Here is a 19,844-nt window from a genome sequence, read left to right on the forward strand (position 1 = left end):
GGATTGGGATGAGACTGGGACATGGGACTGGGATTGGGACATGAGACTGGGATAAGGGACTGGGACATGAAACTGGGATAATGGATGTGGGATGGGGACAAGGGACTGGGATGGGGATGGGGGTGTGGGATTGGGATGAGACTGGGACATGAGACTGGGATAAGGGACTGGGATGGGGACAAGGGACAGGATGGGGACTGGGATAAGGGACGGGACTGGGACAAGGGACTGGGATGGGACTGGGAGACAAGACTGGAATGGGGACAGGAGACTGGGATCAGGGACAAGGGGTGGGGATGGGGACAAGGGACAAGAGACTGGGATGGGGACGGGGGTGTGGGATTGGGATGAGACTGGGACATGGGCGCCCAAAATTGCCTAAAATCCGTATTTATTTATTTTTATTTTTTTTTGGTGCCCAAAATTGCCTAAAATCCATATTTTTTTTTTTTTTTTTTTGGCACCCAAAATTGCCTAAAATCTGTTTTTTTTATTATTATTTATTTTTGGCGCCCAAAATTGCCTAAAATCCGTATTTTTTTATTTTTGGCGCCCAAAATTGCCTAAAATCTGTATTTATTTATTTATTTATTTATTTTGGCGCCCCAAATTGCCTAAAATCCGTATTTATTTATTTATTTATTTATTGCACACAAAATTGCCTAAAATCCGTATTTTTTTATTCTTTTTTTTTTTTTTTGGCGCCCCAAAATTGCCTAAAATCCATATTTTTTTTATTTTTGGCACCCAAAATTGCCTAAAATCCGTATTTTATTTATTTATTTATTTATTTTGGCGCCCAAAATTGCCTAAAATCCGTATTTTATTTATTTATTTATTTTGGTGCCCCAAATTGCCTAAAATCCGTATTTTTTTATTTATTTTTTTTTGGGGCGCCCAAAATTGCCTAAAATCCGTATTTATTTATTTATTTATTTATTTATTTATTTATTTATTTTGGCGCCCCAAATTGCCTAAAATCCGTATTTATTTATTTATTTATTTATTTTTGCGCCTAAAATCTGTATTTTATTTATTTATTTATTTATTTTTGGCACCCAAAATTGCCTAAAATCTGTATTTTTTTTAATTTATTTTTTTTTTTGGCGCCCAAAATTGCCTAAAATCTGTATTTTATTTATTTATTTATTTATTTTGGCGCCCAAAATTGCCTAAAATCCGTATTTTTTTTATTTTTGGCGCCCCAAATTGCCTAAAATCCATATTTTTTTATTTATTTTTTTTTTGGGCGCCCCAAATTGCCTAAAATCCGTATTTATTTATTTATTTATTTATTGCACACAAAATTGCCTAAAATCCGTATTTTTTTATTTATTTTTTTTTTGGTGCCCAAAATTGCCTAAAATCCGTATTTATTTATTTATTTATTTATTTTGGCACCCAAAATTGCCTAAAATCCGTATTTTTTTATTTATTTTTTTCTTGGGCGCCCCAAATTGCCTAAAATCCGTATTTTTTTTATTTTTGGCACCCAAAATTGCCTAAAATCCGTATTTTTTTATTTATTTTTTTTTGGGCGCCCCAAATTGCCTAAAATCCGTTTTTTTTTTATTTTTGGCGCCCAAAATTGCCTAAAATCCGTATTTTTTTATTTATTTTTTTCTTGGGCGCCCCAAATTGCCTAAAATCCGTTTTTTTTTTATTTTTGGCACCCAAACTTGCCTAAAATCCGTATTTTTTTATTTATTTTTTTTTGGGCGCCCCAAATTGCCTAAAATCCGTATTTTTTTTCTTTTTTGCGCCCAAAATTGCCTAAAATCCTTATTTTTTTTTAAATTTTATTTTTTTATTATTTTTTTTTATTTTTTTTATTTTTAATTTTTTTTTAGGTTCTGGAGGACAACGACTACGGGCGCGCCGTGGACTGGTGGGGTTTGGGGGTGGTGATGTACGAGATGATGTGCGGCCGCCTCCCCTTCTACAACCAGGACCACGAGCGCCTCTTCGAGCTCATCCTGATGGAGGAGATCCGCTTCCCCCGCACCCTCAGCCCCGAGGCCAAATCGCTGCTGGCCGGGCTGCTGAAAAAAGACCCCAAACAGAGGTGAGGCAGCACGGTCTGGGGGGGGGGGATAGTTTTGGGTTTTTTTGCCCCAAAAACACGGCTCCGTGCCCCCCCGCAGGCTCGGGGGGGGCCCCAGCGACGCCCAGGAGGTGATGGAGCATCGCTTCTTCGCCGCCATCAACTGGCACGACGTGCTGCAGAGGAAGGTGACGAGCGCGGGGACGGCGGGGGGACCACAAACGGCCCCCGGGGGGGCCCTCGTTCACACCCCCTCCCCTTTATTTTATTTTATTTTATTTTATTTATTTTATTTTATTTTATTTTATTTTATTTTGGTTTATTTTGGTTTATATTTTGTTTTGTTTTAATTTGTTTTAATTTGTTTTAATTTTATTTTTTTACTTTATTTTACTTTATTTTAATTTGTTTTACTTTATTTTAATTTGTTTTAATTTGTTTTACTTTATTTTACTTTATTTTACTTTATTTTACTTTACTTTAATTTTATTTTGCTTTATTTTGCTTTATTTTTCTTTATTTTACTTTAATTTTATTTTGCTTTATTTTGCTTTATTTTACTTTATTTTACTTTACTTTAATTTTACTTTAATTTTACTTTATTTTACTTTATTTTACTTTATTTTAATTTTATTTTACTTTATTTTAATTTTACTTTACTTTACTTTAATTTTATTTTATTTTACTTTATTTTAACTTTATTTTACTTTATTTTACTTTATTTTACTTTATTTTACTTTATTTTACTTTATTTTAATTTTATTTTACTTTATTTTACTTTATTTTACTTTATTTTACTTTATTTTACTTTATTTTAATTTTATTTTGCTTTATTTTGCTTATTTTGCTTTATTTTGCTTTATTTTAATTTTATTTTACTTTACTTTACTTTTTTTTTACTTTATTTTACTTTACTTTATTACTTTATTTTACTTTATTTTACTTTATTTTACTTTATTTTACTTTATTTTACTTTATTTCACTTTATTTTACTTTATTCTACTTTATTCTACTTTATTTTAACTTTATTTTACTTTATTATACTTTATTTTACTTTATTTTACTTTATTTTACTTTATTTTACTTTATTTTAATTTTATTCTACTTTACTTTATTCTACTTTATTCTACTTTATTCTAATTTTATTTTAATTTTATTTTACTTTATTTTACTTTATTTTACTTTATTTTAACTTTATTTTACTTTATTTTAACTTTATTTTAACTTTATTTTACTTTATTTTACTTTATTTTACTTTATTATTTTAATTTTATTTCACTTTATTTCACTTTATTTCACTTTATTTTACTTTATTTTACTTTATTTCACTTTATTTCACTTTATTTTAATTTATTTATTTTATTTTATTTTACTTTATTTATTTTACTTTATTTTACTTTATTTTACTTTATTTTACTTTATTTTACTTTATTTCACTTTATTTCACTTTATTTTACTTTATTTTAATTTTATTTTAATTTTATTTCACTTTATTTCAATTTTATTTTTTTACTTTATTTTCTTTTTCCCCTCCAGCTCGTGCCCCCCTTCAAGCCCCAGGTGACGTCGGAGATCGACACGCGCTACTTCGACGACGAGTTCACCGCCCAGTCCATCACCATCACGCCCCCAGACCGCTGTGAGCCCCCCCCCAAAAAAAACCTCCAAAACCCCCCCAAAAAACCCCTCCAAACCCCCCCCAAGGCACAGAATGAGGGCGAGGACCCCCCTGGGACCCCCCCAGCTTTACCAATCCTCTCGCCCCCCCCCATCACCATCACGCCCCCAGACCGCTGTGAGCCCCCCCCCAAAAAAAAAAACCTCCAAACCCCCCCAAAAAAAACCTCCAAACCCCCCCAAAACACAGAATGAGGGCAAGGACCCCCCCGTGCCCCCCCCCCATCACCATCACGCCCCCAGACCGCTGTGAGCCCCCCCCTTTCATTCCCCCCCCCAAAAAAACCCTCCAAAACCCCCCCAAAAAACCCCTCCAAACCCCCCCCAAAGCACAGAATGAGGGCGAGGACCCCCCTGGGACCCCCCCGGGACCCCCCCAGCTTTACCAATCCCTCTCCCCCCCCCCACCATCACCATCACGCCCCAGACCGCTGTGAGCCCCCCCCAAAAAAAAACCTCCAAAACCCCCCAAATCACAGAAAGAGGGCGAGGACCCCCCCCCGTGCCCCCCCCCATCACCATCACGCCCCCAGACCACTGTGAGCCCCCCCCCTTTCATTCCCCCCCCCAAAAAAAAACCCTCCAAAACCCCCCCAAAAAACCCCTCCAAAACCCCCCCCAAAGCACAGAATGAGGGCGAGGACCCCCCGGGACCCCCCTGGGACCCCCCCGGGACCCCCCCAGCTTTACCAATCCCTCTCCCCCCCCCCCATCACCATCACGCCCCCAGACCGCTGTGAGCCCCCCCCCAAAAAAACCCTCCAAGCCCCCCCCAAATCACAGAATGAGGGCGAGGACCCCCCCCAGGACCCCCCCGGGACCCCCCTGGGACCCCCCAGCTTTACCAATCCCTCTCCCCCCCCCCCACCATCACCATCACGCCCCCAGACCGCTGTGAGCCCCCTCCCCGTTCCATTTCCCCCCCCCAAAAAAAACCCTCCAAAAACCCCCAAAAAACCCCTCCAAACCCCCCCCAAAGCACAGAAAGATGGCGAGGACCCCCCCAGGACCCCCCCGGGACCCCCCTGGGACCCCCCTGGGACCCCCCAGCTTTACCAATCCCTCCCCCCCCCCCCCCCCATCACCATCACGCCCCCAGACCGCTGTGAGCCCCCCCCCAAAAAAAAAAAACCTCCAAAACCCCCCCAAAAACCCCTCCAAACCCCCCCCAAATCACAGAAAGAGGGCGAGGAGCCCCCCGGGACCCCCCCCCCATCACCATCACGCCCCCAGACCGCTGTGAGCCCCCCCCCAAAAAAACCCTCCAAGCCCCCCCCAAATCACAGAATGAGGGCGAGGCCCCCCACGGGACCCCCCCGGGACCCCCCCAGATTTACCAAACCCCCCCATTTTTTAATTTTTTTTTGGCAGATGACAACCTGGGGTCCCTGGAGAGCGACCAGCGCACCCACTTCCCCCAATTCTCCTACTCCGCCAGCATCCGGGAGTGATGCCGGGGGGGGGGCAATTTCCTCGCACCCCCCCGAGGGACCTTTTGGGGGGGGGGGCAGCGAGCAGCCCCCCCCCCCCCCAGCGTAGGACTGCTTTTTATTTTATTTTATTGTTTATTATATATATTTTTGTTAAAACTCCTAGAAGTGCTCGCAGCTTTTTTAAACCCCCCCCCCCCCAAAAAAAAAAAAACCTTTCGGGGCCTTTCTCCCAGTACGCCCCAGTACGCCCCAGTGTTCCCAGTAAGGACAGGTGCTCCCAAAAAATCCCCGGGGCGGGGGATTCTGCCCCAAAAAAGCAATATAAATTTATATATATTATATTTTTTTTTTTTTTCCTTTTTCTTCGATGCCTTAAAGCCCCCCCCCCATGGGGCAGGGGGGGGGGGGGGCCGGTGCCATTGTCCCCCCCCCCCCCCCCAAAAAATCACCTCCCGGTGGGCTCCGTTGCCGGCGATGGAGCCGGTGGCACCGCACGCCCCGGGGGGGGGGGGGGGGCACAAAAATGGGGGGGGGGACACAAAAATGGGGGGGGGGACACCGTCACCACCGGGCCGGTGACGAGGGGGGGGCGCATCCCCCTCCCAAAATTTGGAGCGGAATTAACTAAAAACGGCCAAATCAAGAAAAAAAGCGGCACGGGACCCCCCGGGGGGGGCACAGGACCCTCAGGGGGGGGCACAGGACCCTCAAGGGGGGGCACAGGACCCCTTGGGGGGGGGATATGGGGTGGGGGGGGTCCTGGTGTCGCGGCCCTCGGATTTGTACGGTACAAGCAATAAAATGTTGGTTTTTTGGTTGGTTTTTTGGGGGGTTTTGGGTCTTTCCTGCGCTCTTGGGGACTGCCCCCCCCCCCGGGGTCTGGTGGGGTTTTGGGGTGGGGGGGGGTGGGATAAGGGATGGGGACTGGGATAAGGGACTGGGATGGGGACAAGGGACTGGGACTGGGATAAGGGACTGGGATGGGGACTGGGATAAGGGATGGGACTGGGATGGGGACGGGGATGGGATTGGGATGGGACTGGGACATGGGACTGGGATTGGGACATGAGACTGGGATAAGGGACTGGGATGGGGACTGGGATAAGGGATGGGACTGGGATGGGGACGGGGATGGGATTGGGATGGGACTGGGATAAGGGACTGGGATGGGGACATGAAACTGGGATAAGGGACTGGGATAAGGGACAAGGGACTGGGATAAGGGACTGGGATAAGGGACGGGACTGGGACAAGGGATTGGGATGAGACTGGGAGACAACTGGAATGGGGCCAGGAAACTGGGATAAGGGACTGGGATAAGGGACAAGGGACTGGGATGGGGACTGGGATGTGGGATGGGGACGGGAGACTGGGACATGAGACTGGGATAAGGGATGGGACTGGGATGGGGACAGGGGTATGGGATTGGGATGGGACTGGGACAAGGGACTGGGATGGGGACAGGAGACTGGGATAAGGGACTGGGATGGGGACAGGAGACTGGGATAAGGGACTGGGATAAGGGACAAGGGACTGGGATGGGGACAAGGATGTGGGACTGGAATGAGACTGGGACAAGAGACTGGGATTGGGACATGAAACTGGGATAAGGGACTGGGATAAGGGACAAGGGACTGGGATAAGGGACTGGGATAAGGGACAAGGGACTGGGATGGGGACTGGGATAAGGGACGGGACTGGGACAAGGGATTGGGATGAGACTGGGACACGACTGGAATGGGGACAGGAGAGACTGGGATCAGGGACAAGGGGTGGGGATGGGGACAAGGGACAAGAGACTGGGATGGGGACGGGGGTGTGGGATTGGGATGGGACTGGGACACGGGACTGGGATTGGGACATGAGACTGGGATAAGGGACTGGGATAAGGGACAAGGGACTGGGATGGGGACAGGGGTATGGGATTGGGATGGGACTGGGACAAGGGACTGGGATGGGGACAGGGGACTGGGATAAGGGACTGGGATGGGGACTGGGATAAGGGACAAGGGACTGGGACAAGGGATTGGGATGAGACTGGGACACAACTGGGATGGGGACAGGAGACTGGGATCAGGGACAAGGGGTGGGGATGGGGACAAGGGACAAGAGACTGGGATGGGGACGGGGGTGTGGGACTGGGATGGGACTGGGACATGGGACTGGGATTGGGACATGAGACTGGGATAAGGGACTGGGATAAGTGACAGGACTGGGATGGGGACTGGGATGTGGGACTGGAATGAGACTGGGACACGGGACTGGACTGGGGCCAGGACACTGGGATAAGGGCCAGGAATGGGGACCAGGCCCCAAAAACCAGTTCCGACACTGGGACAGAACTGGGACCACCACAACCCCCACGCGGTGCTCCTGCCCCTTTAAGACCGCCCCCCCCACCCCTCCTGGTGGCCCCGCCCCTTTCTTCAAAACCCCGCCCCCTTTCCTAAACCCCGCCCCCTCCCCTTCAGCCCCTGCGCGCCGACCCCGCGCCGTCCTCGCGCCGCCGCCGCCGCCCCCCATTGGCCCGCGCGCTCGCGCCGCCGCCGCCTGGTGAGCGACCCCCCCCCCCCTCCCGGAACCGCCTCAGTCTCCCCCGAGGCTCTCGGGGGAGACGGACGGGGAGCGGGGCGCTGCCGCCGCTCGTTTTTTTTCCCCCTTTTCCCGACCCTCGGGGGGGGTTTTTAAGGAGCGGGGGGGGGTCGGGAGGGCACGGCGGGGGGGGCCCCGGTAGCCCCGGCTCCCCGCTTCCTCCTCCCGGCGGGCTTTGGGGGGGGGGGGGGGGGGGTGCTGGGATTTGTAGTCCGCGGGAGGCGGCGCGGGCCTAGGGGTGGATGGGGGGGGAGGGGGGCGAGGACTACAACTCCCAGCGGCCCCCGCGCGGCGGGGTGGGGGTGGGGGAGGGGGCGGCGCTGGGGCCCCGCAGGAGTTGGGGCGGGGGGGGGGGGGGGATTTGGGGGGTCCTGGGGGGGTTTTGGGGGGAAATTGGGGGTTTTTGGGGGGGAAATTGGGGGTTTTTGGGGGAAAATGTGGGATTTGGGGGGAAATTGGGGGTTTTTGGGGGGGGTTGAGGAGGATGGGGGGGGCCCTGAGGGTTTGGGGGGGCTCTGAGGGGTTTTGGGGGGGCCCTGAGGTGATTTTGGGGGCCTCTGAGGTGATTTTGGGGGCCCTGAGGTAATTTTGGGGGGGGCCCTGAAGGGTTTGGGGGGGGCTCTGAGGGGTTTTGGGGGGGGCCCTGAGGGGTTTTGGGGGGGTTTTGGGGGGGTCTGGCGCAGTTTGGGGGGGCCCTGAGGTGATTTTGGGGGGGGCCCCTGAGGGGTTTGGGGGGGCCCTGAGGGGTTTTGGGGGGGTTTTGGGGGGGTCTGGCGTGGTTTGGGGGGCCCTGAGGTGATTTTGGGGGGCCCTGAGGTGATTTGGGGGCCCTGAGGGGTTTGGGGGGGGCCCCTGAGGTGTTTGGGGGGGCCCTGAGGGGTTTTGGGGGGGCCCTGAGGTGATTTTGGGGGCCCTGAGGTGTTTTGGGGGGGCCCCTGAGGTGTTTTTGGGCCCCCCCCCCCCCTTTTTTGTTCTTGGGGGGGCAAAACGAGGCCTTGCTTCCCTGTGCCCCCCCCTTATTTTTTTTGGGGGGGGACCAATGTGGGGGTGCTGCCCCCCCCCCTTCATTTTTGGGGTCCAACCCCTGCTTTCCACCCCCCCCCCAAAAAAAAAAACAGGGGGATCCCCCCTTAATACCAGCCCCCCCCCCCCCTCTCCCCCCTCCCCTGGGATATTTGGGGTGGGGGCACCCCCTTAACCCCCCCCCCCCCCCCCCAAAAAAAATAAAATCAGACCCATTCATCCAACCCTTATTTTTTCATATTTTTAATATTTTTTTGCTCGTTTTCCCCCTTTTTTAAACAAAATCCCACCCAGCGCCGATGTGCCCCCCCCTCGCCCCCCCCCCCCCAGCCCCCATTTTTAACCATTTCTTTAATTTTTGGGGCCTCCAGAACTCCCTGCTGGGAGATAACCCATAATAGGAAGTAAGATTTGGGGATTTTGGTGTCTTTTGGGGTAAAAAGCCCCACTTTTTGTGCAAATTTTAAAAGGGGGGGGGTCCAAGGCGGTTTTTTGGGGTGTAACAGCTGAAATTGGGGCAGAATTGGGTCAATTTGGGGTGCTGGTGAATGAATGGGGCTGCGGGGTTTGTTGGGGGGGGGTGGGGTGGGGGCTTCCCCCCCCCCCTTGATTTTTTTCATTGGGGTGAGCCCCCCCCCCCCCCCCCGAGGGGTAATTTTCCCAAATTTAACCATTTTTCCCCCAAAAAAACTCCCAATTTTAGAAGCTCGCCGGCGGCCGGAGCGATGCTGAAAATTTCCCTTAAATATTAAGTGGGAAAAGGGGGGGGGGCAAAAATGACCCAAAACCGACCAAACTCCCCCCAAAATCCGACCGGGGGCGTGTGTTCAGAACCAAACCCCCCCCCCCCGGGAATTTTTTCCCTTTTTTAAATAGGAGCCAGAATTTAATTTTTTTTTTTTGGGGGGGCCCCCCCCCCACTCCCCCACCCCCCCAATTCACCCAGTTTTTTATTTATTTTTGGCTTTTTTTCCCCGTTTCACGCAAAAAAAAATTAAAAAAAATAGGATTTTATATTTTCGGCCCTTCCCTGCCCCCCCCCTGGCATATTTTCGTTCCCCCCCCCCCCTTTTTTTAATTTTCTTAATTAAATCCCGTCGCCAAACTTGTCCTGACCTATTTGTGCAGGCACCGAGGAGCCGCTCGTTAACGAGCCGCTGTTAATTAGGAGCCGCCGCCGTGCAACCCGAGGGGCTTTTTTTGGGCGAAAAATCCTCAAATTTGGGATCTTCGATTTTGATACCTTCAAATTTAGGCTTTTTTTGGGGGTTGCACCCCTCAAACTCTCGGATTTACCAGCGAAAACCCCGATTTCCCTTTATTTTACCCAAAAACGAGGCTGCTGCTTCTTCTCCTGCTGAGTTTTTTGGGGAGAAAAACCTCCTTTTTGTTCTTTTGGGTATTTTTGGGGGGTTGTTTTTGTGTTTTTTTGTTTTTTTTTTGTTTTTTTGTTTTTTGGGGCAGCGCCCGCCCTGCAGGTCGGGGCTTGCCGGGCTCCGCCTGCCCTGAGCAGCTTCGTTCCCATCCAAAACCTCCGATTCTCACCCATTTTGGGGTGGTTTTTTTTTTTAATTTTTCCGGGCCCCCCAAATCTCCCGAGGTCCTAATTAAGGCTGACGAGTAAAGACCCCGCTTTTAATTAATCAAAGCAGGTTAATTGCGTCGCTCCGCGCCCGCTCCCCCCCCTTCTACTCCCATTTAACGGATTTCTCTGCTTTTTGCCCCAAATCCAGATCCTGGACCCCGCCCGGGGGCTGCTTTCGGACCCCCCCAGCGCGTCCCCGCGGTAAGGTCGGTGATTTTGGGGGAATATCTCGAGATTTTGGGAATTGTGACCCAAAACACGATCGGCTCCTTTCGCTATTGTATTTTTTCCCCCTTTTTTTTCCCTTTTTTTTTCCTTTTTTCCCCTCCTTTTACCCTAAAACCAATTAACGACGATGTCATCGCCGGTTAATTGGGATTATTTGGCGTTAATTGGCCGCCCCTAATTAGGCACAAAGTTGGGAACCTCTCAGCTAATTGCTCCACTAATTTCCCCTCCCACAGCCGGCCGGGGCCGTTTTGGGTTCGTTTCCTGCCTTTTACCCATTTCGGACCAATTTTCAGAAAGAACTCAGCCCCTGCTCGAAACAGGTGTTTTTTGCCTGGCGTCCCAAAATTTGGGGTGATTTTGGGGGAAAAAAGCGTGAAATAGGGCACGAGGCATTCGTGGTGCGCTGAGTGCGCTCCCGATCTGTTTTTTGGGCTTTTTTCACCCAAAATGAGTGCTTGGGGGTAGAACCTACACCCTGAGGCTCAGCAAAACCAGGAGCCGTGCCGAAAATTGTTATTTTTAAGGGGAAATTTTCCCTTTTTTTTTTCTTTTTCCTCCGCTTCCAGGCTAAGGCAGGGTTAAAGCCGTGGCCACGGGGGGAAAAACGCCAGAAATTGGAGCGCAATTTATCAAAAGCCGTGGTTAATAATTAAAAAACCTCGCCCTTCCCCCCTCGCGGCGGCTTTGGGGCGTGCGGCTCAAAAAACCCAGCCCGGTAAATAGGCCCCGAGATAAGGCAGAAACCGCCCCGTTTTCCCCCAAAATTTGGGGGCGTTTCGCACCCACGCGTGGCGTTTGAGCCCCTTTTCCTGGCGTTTTTACCCCAAAAATCACCTGGGGTATCGGGGTCATCCCGCTCTCTGGATCGGCTCCTCGGTGCCGCCAGGCTCCCGTGGCTAAAATTAAAAATTTTGGCTAAAATTGAAAAAAATATAATATATTTTTGGCTTCGGGAGCTAGCTAAAATTGTTAAAATTAAAAATTATGGCTAAAATGGTTAAAATTAGCATTTTTTTTCGTTCTGGGTGATCAAATTCCCCCCATCCCACGAGGAAATCCCACAGGGATGCAGTGCCAGGAATTGCCTGCTTCCCCCCAAAATTTTGGGGCAATTTTCACCCACGCGTGGCGGCGACCCTAAACATGAGACCCCAGTGGGGTGTTTGAACCCTTTTCCTGGCGTTTTTACCCCAAAAATCACGCTGGGCATCGTTTTCATCCTGCTCCTCGGTGCCGTGAGGCTCCGGCTAAAGTGGCTAAAATTAAAAATTACGGCTAAAATTAAAAAAAAATTATATTTTTGGCTTTGAGAGTCAGCTAAATGGGTTAAAACCTAAAAATTATGGCTAAAATGGTTAAAATTAGCATTTTTTTTCGCTCTGGGTGATCAAATTCTCCCCATCCCACGAGGAAATCCCACAGGGATGCGGTGCCAGGAATTGCCTGCTTCCCCCCAAAATTTTGGGGCAATTTTCACCCACGCGTGGCGGCGACCCTAAACATGAGACCCCAGTGGGGTGTTTGAACCCTTTTCCTGGCGTTTTTACCCCAAAAATCACGCTGGGCGTCGGTTTCATCCTGCTCCTTGGTGCCGTGAGGCTCCGGCTAAAATGGCTAAAATTAAAAATTACGGCTAAAATTAAAAAAATTATATTTTTGGCTTTGAGAGTCAGCTAAATGGGTTAAAACCTAAAAATTATGGCGAAAATGGTTAAAATTAGTATTTTTTTTCACTCTGGGTGATCAAATTCTCCCCATCCCACGAGGAAATCCCACAGGGATGCGGTGCCAGGAATTGCCTGCTTCCCCCCAAAATTTTGGGGCAATTTTCACCCACGCGTGGCGGCGACCCTAAACATGAGACCCCAGTGGGGTGTTTGAACCCTTTTCCTGGCGTTTTTACCCCAAAAATCACGCTGGGCATCGGTTTCATCCTGCTCCTTGGTGCTCTAAGGCTGCGGCTAAAATGGCTAAAATTAAAAATTACGGCTAAAATTAAAAAAATTATATTTTTGGCTTTGAGAGTCAGCTAAATGGGTTAAAATCTAAAAATTATGGCTAAAATGGTTAAAATTAGTATTTTTTTTCGCTCTGGGTGATCAAATTCTCCCCATCCCACGAGGAAATCCCACAGGGATGCGGTGCCAGGAATTGCCTGCTTCCCCCCAAAATTTTGGGGCAATTTTCACCCACGCGTGGCGGCGACCCTAAATACAGGACCCCAGTGGGGTGTTTGAACCCTTTTCCTGGCGTTTTTACCCCAAAAATCACGCTGGGCATCGGTTTCATCCTGCTCCTTCGTGCCGTGAGGCTCCGGCTAAAATGGCTAAAATTAAAAATTACGGCTAAAATTAAAAAAAATTATATTTTTGGCTTTGAGAGTCAGCTAAATGGTTTAAAATCTGAAAATTATGGCTAAAATGGTTAAAATTAGCATTTTTTTTCGCTCTGGGTGATCAAATTCTCCCCATCCCACGAGGAAATCCCCGGGGATGCGGTGCCAGGAATTGCCTGCTTCCCCCCAAAATTTTGGGGCAGTTTTCACCCACGCGTGGCGACGACCCTAAACATGAGACCCCAGTGGGGTGCTTGAACCCTTTTCCTGGCGTTTTTACCCCAAAAATCACGCTGGGCATCGGTTTCATCCTGCTCCTCGGTGCCGTGAGGCTCCGGCTAAAATGGCTAAAATTAAAAATTATGGCTAAAATTAAAAAAAATTATATTTTTGGCTTTGAGAGTCGGCTAAATGGGTTAAAACCTAAAAATTATGGCGAAAATGGTTAAAATTAGCATTTTTTTTCGCTCTGGGTGATCAAATTCCCCCCATCCCACGAGGAAATCCCCGGGGCCGGACCCTGACCCCGCTCGGTGCCGGCCGTGGGCGTTCCTCTGCCCTTTGCCCCCGGGGAGCGCCCGGCCCCAAATCCGCCCCGGATTCGAGGGCAGAAAGCGGAAAAAAAATCAATTTTTCCGCCCGGCCGCGCCGGGAATGAGTTAATTCCCCCCCATTTTCCATCTGGAGACGGGGAGAATAGGGTAGGACCTACAATAACAGCGCCGGTGGTGTTTACGTGGTGCTTTTTTTGGGGTCAAACTCGGCGTTTTTGGCTCGCGAGCTGAGGGATTCGGTGGGGGGATTTTGGGGCCAGATCTGGCCGTTTTGGTTAAAGCGGCTCTCCGTGAGCGCGGGGGCCCTTCCCCGCTCGTCTTTGGGGGATTAGAGCAGATTATTTGGAGGGGGGGATTAGAGCAGCCCAGCGGGGCGGGTGCTCGCTTGTTTTCCTGCCCGTTTTGGGGAGAAAAACGGGGATTTGGGCTGCAAAATCAGCGTGAAGCGGTCCCGAACCCACCGAGGTAAGGGCCCGTTTGGGTTGAAATCCCTAAATCCGGTCATTTTCTGCGGGGTTCGGTCCCCACCAGGGATTGATTGGAAGGGAACGACGCGTGAGCTGCGAGGCGGAGCAATTTGGGGGAAATCTGAGCGATTTGGGGCAAATTTTGGGGTTTCGCCCCCGGGGCGCGCTCGGCTGCCGCGCCTCCCCCGGATTAGCGCCGGGATTGGGAAATTTGGGCCTTAAAGCCCCAAAAAGGCGGCGGGGAAGGCGTGGAACCGCCTCGTTAATCCCTCAGCACCCTTAATTAATCGCTAATTTAAGGGCAGGAGCCTCCGAACGCGGCCTCAGAGTGGCTGAATTGGGGTTTTTCCCCCCAAAAAAACGCCGGGATTTGGGAATTCGTCGCCACCAGCACAGCAACGGGGCCCTAAAATTTGGGGTTGAGACTGGGGGGGCCGAAATCCCCGGGGTTTTGTCCCCCCCCCAGGGTCAGCAGAGCTGCACGAGATGCCCTGGGGATGCTTTTAACCAATTCCGAGTCATTCCTCCCCAAATTCATCCCCGAAAAAAAATCTTCGGGGGACGTGCTCGGCCCTGGGGGGGGGAGCTGGCAAAAAAATAAATAAACGGGTACCCAAATTGGTGTTTTTTCCCCCCAGCGTCGGTGTTTCATGAATTCTGTTAATTTTGGGGACAAATCCGTGGGTTTTGGTAAAGGAGGCTCGTCAGCCCTCCTCCGCCTGCCTTTAATTAATGCTCCCAGGTATTGATTTAACACCGGCTGGCGGGGTAATTAGCGAGGGGGATTAACGAGGCAGCCTGGGGGGGACGCTCAGACGGATTGGGGGGGGGGGGGCTTTTTTGGGGTCCCCACAGCCCCCTTTTTGGGGGTGCCGAAGGGATTTGTTTTGCTGGGGGGCGATTTTTGGGGTTGCCAAACCCCCCCCCACGAAGCCAAAATCTGGTGTGTGCATTTGGGGACGGTTTTAGGGCTTGCTCGGTGGCTTTTTGGGGACCCCAAAATGCAGATAAACGGGTGACCCCCCCCCAAAAAAAAAACAACAAAATCCTTTTACCCTTTTTTTCCTTTTTTTTGGCAGGATGGCCGGGCAGAAGAACCGGGGGGCGACGCCGTGAGCGCGGCATGGGGCAACGGCGCGCCGGGGCCGGCCCCCGCCGGGCATCGCCGCCCGGTCACCGCCCCCCGGCGTGGCAACCATGAGCCCCCCCCCAGTGGCCACGCCGCCCCTCCCCGGACCATGAGCGCCCACCGCCCCCCCCAGCACGACGCCGCCGAGCCGGTATTTTGGGTGCAGAATGGCACCGGCACCGCCGAATCCGGCGCCCCCCGGCTGGCCGGCGCGGTGCCGCCGGTGCTCCCCAAAATGGGGGTGCGCGCGCGCATCGCCGACTGGCCCCCAAAAAGAGACCCCACGGCCGCCAGCCCCAACCGAGAAGGGGGCCGGGAAGCCCCCCAGCGGGGCACCCCCGGTGGGCAGCAGCCGCCCCTCGGTGGTGGTGGTGGTGGCACTGGTGGCACTGGCGGCACTGGTGGCGTTTCGGGGCTCAAGGCCTTGCACCGCTTGGCGCGGCGGCGCTCCAAGGACGTGGAGTTCCAGGAGGGGTGGCCGCGTCCTTGCGGCCGGCCCTTGGTGCCCTTGCGGCACCGCAGCAGCAGCGAGGTGACGTTGAGCGAGTGCGACCCCGAGGAGGCGGCGGCGGCGGCGGCGGCGGCGGGGGCCAAGCTGGGGGGCGCCGGGGGGCTCTTCCGCGAGTACGGCAGCACCTCGTCCATCGACGCGCAGGGAATTTCGGAGCAGAGCTTCTTCGCCATGCTCAACGAGTTCCGCAGCGGCCGAAAAAGCTCGGCGGGGGCCGCGGGGTCTTCGGAGACCCCCCCGGGACCGGCCCCGGTGGCGCCGCGCGACGAGCCGGCGGCGCAACCGAAGGAGAAACCACGGAGGAAGGCACCCAAGGGCGACGCCGGCGGCGAATCCATCTTCAGGAAGCTGCGGAGCGGCCGAAACGAGGGGGACGGCGAGGAGGGGAGGGCGGCGGAGCCCGGCAAAGCCTGGCTTTGCCGGCGGAGCTTCGCCCACTACGACGCGCAGAGCATCCTCTTCGACCTCAACGCCGTGGCCGCCAAGCGCGCCGTGGTGGCCCAGCGCCGAAACACCACCACGGGGGCTTCGGCGGCTTCGGCGGCCACCGCGCGCCCCGGCGGGCCCGAGCCGGCGGCGGGGAGCACCGAGGACCTCAACGGGAAGGAGAACCTGGAGCACGACGGCGGGGACAACACCAGCAACGAGCTCCTGCTCAGCTGCCCCCATTTCCGCAACGAGATCGGCGGCGGCGCCGAGCGCGACGTCAGCTTCTCCAGAGCTTCGGGGGGCTCCGCCGGGGGCGCTCCGGGGGGAGACGGGGGGTTCCCGGAGCCCGGCCTCGACGCCCGGCCCACCAACGCCGGGATTTCGGTGCTGGAGGTGCCCAAGGAGCTGCAGAGGAACCCCAACCGGCTCAAGCACTACAGCGTCGAGCACGTGGACCTCGGCGCACGCTACTACCGGGACCACTTCCACGGCAAAGGTGGGGACGTGGCATGGGGGGCGACCACGGCGGGGCCGAAACGTTGCGGGGTGGTGACGTGGAGGTGGTCGGGGGGCTTCAAGACCACCCCAAAGCCTTCCTTTGGGGGTTTTGGGGTGTCTTTGGAGGGTTTGGGGTGTCTTTGGACATTTTGGGGTGTCTTTGGACGTTTTGGGGTGCCTTTGGAGGGTTTGGGGTGTCTTTGAAGGGTTTGGGGTGTCTTTGGAGGGTTTGGGGTGAAGGTTTTGGGGCGCCTTTGAAGGTTTTGGGGTGCTTTTGGAGGGTTTTGGGTGTCTTTGGAGGTTTTGGGGTGCCTTTGAAGGGTTTGGGGTGCCTTTGGACGTTTTGGGGTGTCTTTGGAGGGTTTGGGGTGCCTTTGGAGGTTTTGGGTGTCTTTGGAGGGTTTGGGGTGTCTTTGGAGGTTTTGGGTGCCTTTGGAGGGTTTGGGGTGCCTTTGGAGGGTTTGGGGTGTCTTTGGAGGTTTTGGGGTGTCTTTGGAGGTTTTGGGGTGCCTTTGGAGGTTTTGGGGTGCCTTTGGAGGTTTTGGGGTGCCTTTGGAGGGTTTGGGGTGCCTTTGGAGGGTTTTGGGTGTCTTTGGAGGGTTTTGGGTGTCTTTGGAGGGTTTTGGGTGTCTTTGGAGGTTTTGGGTGTCTTTGAAGGGTTTGGGGTGCCTTTGGAGGTTTTGGGGTGCCTTTGGAGGGTTTGGGGTGCCTTTGGAGGGTTTGGGGTGCCTTTGAAGGTTTTGGGGTGCCTTTGGAGGGTTTGGGGTGCCTTTGGAGGGTTTGGGGTGCCTTTGAAGGTTTTGGGGTGCCTTTGGAGGGTTTGGGGTGCTTTTGGAGGGTTTGGGGTGCCTTTGGAGGGTTTGGGGTGCCTTTGGAGGGTTTGGGGTGTCTTTGGAGGGTTTTGGGTGCGTCGCTGCTCGTTCCGTCCCGTTCGTGGGAATGGGAACGGGGACGGCGTGGAACTGGGAGGTCTGGTGGGACTGGGAGGTCTGGAGGTCCCGCAGCTCCTCCGTCCCTACACCTCCTCCGTCCCCGGTGGCTCGCAGAGCACTCCAACTACTTCGGGGTGGACGAGAAGCTCGGCCCCGTGGCCGTCAGCATCAAGAGGGAGAAGCTGGAGGACCACAAGGAGCACGGCCCCCAGTACCAGTACCGGATCATCTTCCGCACCAGTGAGGTGCGGTGGCGCGCCCTTCGCCCCCTTGGGTGCCCTAAACCAGTTCCTAAAGGGGCTGGGACCCACGCTTGTGGGTCCGTCCCCATTTTGGGGCTGTCCCCATCATCGTCCCCTTCTCGGGTCCTTCCTCATCCCATCGTCACCATCGTTGTCCCCGTTGTTCCTGTCCCGGATCCGTCCCAATCCCATCGTCACTGACCCCGTCTTGGGTCCGTTTCCATCCTTTTTGCCATTGTCCCCATCTCAGGTCCGTCATCATCCTCATCGTTCCCCTCTTGGGTCTGTCCCCGTTGTTCTTGAGACCTTCCTCATCCCATCCTCATCCTCGCTTTGGATCCATCCCATTGCCATCGTCCCCATCATCATCCTCACCTTGGGTCCATCCCCATCATCATCTTCACCTTGGATCCATCCCCATCCCATCATCCCCATCATCATCCTCACCTTGGGTCCATCCCCATCATCATCCTCACCTCAAATCTGTCCCCATCCCATTGTCCCCATCATCATCCCATTATTGTCCCCACCTTGGGTCCATCCCCATCATCATCCTCACCTTGAATCCGTCCCCATCCCATCCTTCTCATCCTCTTGTCCCCACCCCATCACCCCCATCATCATCCCATTATCACCCCCACCTTGGGTCCATCCCCATCCCATTATCCCCATCATCATCCCAGTATCATCCCCATCTTAGATCCATCCCCATCCCATTATCCCCATCATCATCCCATTATTGTCCCCACGTTGGGTACGTCCCCATCCCATTATCCCCATCATCATCCCAGTATCATCCCCGTCTTGGATCTGTCCCCATCCCATTATTGTCCCCACTTTGGAACCATCCCCATCCCATCACCCCCATCATCATCCCATTATCACCCCCACCTTGGGTCCATCCCCATCCCATTATCCCCATCATCATCCCAGTATCATCCCCACCTTGGATCTGTCCCCATCCCATTATTGTCCCCACCTTGGGTCCATCCCCATCCCATCCTTCTCATCCTCTTGTCCCCATCCCATCACCCCCATCATCATCCCATTATTGTCCCCACCTTGGGTCCATCCCCATCCCATCGTCCCCATCATCATCCCAGTATCATCCCCATCTTAGATCCATCCCCATCCCATTATGGTCCCCACCTTGGATCCATCCCCATCCCATTATCCCCATCATCATCCCAGTATCATCCCTACCTTGGATCTGTCCCCATCCCATTATTGTCCCCACCTTGGGTCCATCCCCATCCCATTATCCCCATCATCATCCCATTATTGTCCCCACCTTGGCTCCATCCCCATCCCATTATGGTCCCCACCTTGGGTCCGTCCCCATCCCATCATCCCCATCATCACCCCATTATCACCCCCACCTTGGCTCCATCCCCACCCCACCACCCCCATCCCCACCCATCATCACCCCCACCTTGCGCCCATCCCCACCCCTCTCCCCACCCCTCCCCGTGCCCCCCCATGGCTCACCCACCCCCTTCCTCACCCCAAAAAGCTCACCACCCTCCGCGGCTCCATCCTGGAGGACGCCACCCCCCACGGCCACCAAGCACGGCACGGTGCGGGGGCTCCCGTTGAAGGACGCCCTGGAGTACGTCGTCCCCGAGCTCAACATCCACTGCCTGCGCCTGGCCATGAGCACCCCAAAAGTCACCGAGCAGCTCCTCAAACTCGACGAGCAGGGGGTGAGCGGGGTCTGGGGGGGGGTCTCGGGGGGGCGGGCGAGGGGTCCCGGTGACAAATATCCCCGGTGGTGGCCCCCATCATCACGGTGGTGATTTGTGCCGTTTTGAACCCAAAATCTCTTGGTCGCCTTCTTGGCTCGACGATCCACGGGGTTGGGGTTGGGGTGGGAGGGGGGGTTTGTGGCTTCATTTTTGGGGTGCTGACCCCCTCCCCGCAGCTCTGCCGGCGGCACAAGGTGGGCATCCTGTACTGCAAAGCCGGGCAGAGCTCGGAGGAGGAGATGTACAACAACGAGGACGCGGGGCCGGCCTTCGAGGAGTTCCTCTCGCTGCTGGGGGAGAAGGTTTGCCTCAAGGCCTTCAGCAAGTACGCCGCCCAGCTGGACACCAAAAGTGAGCGACGGGGACGGATTTTGGGGGGTCCCCATCAAACTTTTGGATTTGGGGCCGCCCAAAATC

The 19,844-nt window shown here is 53.1% G+C and overlaps 2 protein-coding genes across 2 annotated transcripts in view; both read left to right on the forward strand.

Moving 5' to 3' along the window:
• Nucleotides 1-1,851: 1,851 nt before the first annotated feature.
• On the forward strand, nucleotides 1,852-5,543 carry LOC140000237 (RAC-beta serine/threonine-protein kinase-like). The gene is made up of 4 exons (XM_072030050.1): nucleotides 1,852-2,065; nucleotides 2,145-2,232; nucleotides 3,581-3,683; nucleotides 5,093-5,543. The coding sequence occupies exons 1-4, from the start codon at nucleotides 1,908-1,910 to the stop codon at nucleotides 5,170-5,172; spliced, it is 429 nt and encodes a 142-aa protein (XP_071886151.1). The 5' UTR covers nucleotides 1,852-1,907; the 3' UTR covers nucleotides 5,173-5,543.
• A 2,070-nt stretch (nucleotides 5,544-7,613) lies between these two features.
• Nucleotides 7,614-19,844, forward strand: part of LOC140000219 (signal-induced proliferation-associated 1-like protein 3) — a 35,010-nt gene continuing 22,779 nt past the window's right edge. The window contains 7 exon segments of the mRNA XM_072030022.1: nucleotides 7,614-7,707; nucleotides 10,503-10,555; nucleotides 15,021-16,506; nucleotides 17,555-17,685; nucleotides 19,196-19,234; nucleotides 19,236-19,385; nucleotides 19,604-19,778. Of these exon segments, the coding sequence (XP_071886123.1) occupies nucleotides 15,180-16,506; nucleotides 17,555-17,685; nucleotides 19,196-19,234; nucleotides 19,236-19,385; nucleotides 19,604-19,778 (1,822 nt within the window). The 5' untranslated portion in view covers nucleotides 7,614-7,707; nucleotides 10,503-10,555; nucleotides 15,021-15,179.

Source organism: Anas platyrhynchos, chromosome 33 (genome assembly GCF_047663525.1).
Source record: "Anas platyrhynchos isolate ZD024472 breed Pekin duck chromosome 33, IASCAAS_PekinDuck_T2T, whole genome shotgun sequence".
Taxonomy (NCBI): domain Eukaryota; kingdom Metazoa; phylum Chordata; class Aves; order Anseriformes; family Anatidae; genus Anas; species Anas platyrhynchos.

Bases quoted from the DNA above. Each gene is read 5' to 3' on its own strand.
- LOC140000237 (XM_072030050.1), top strand. From the start codon at position 1,908: ATGTACGAGATGATGTGCGGCCGCCTCCCCTTCTACAACCAGGACCAC. The intron at 2,233-3,580 runs GTGACGAGCGCG...TTTCCCCTCCAG, and splicing joins ACGACGTGCTGCAGAGGAAG to CTCGTGCCCCCCTTCAAGCC. The intron at 3,684-5,092 runs GTGAGCCCCCCC...TTTTTTTGGCAG, and splicing joins CATCACGCCCCCAGACCGCT to ATGACAACCTGGGGTCCCTG.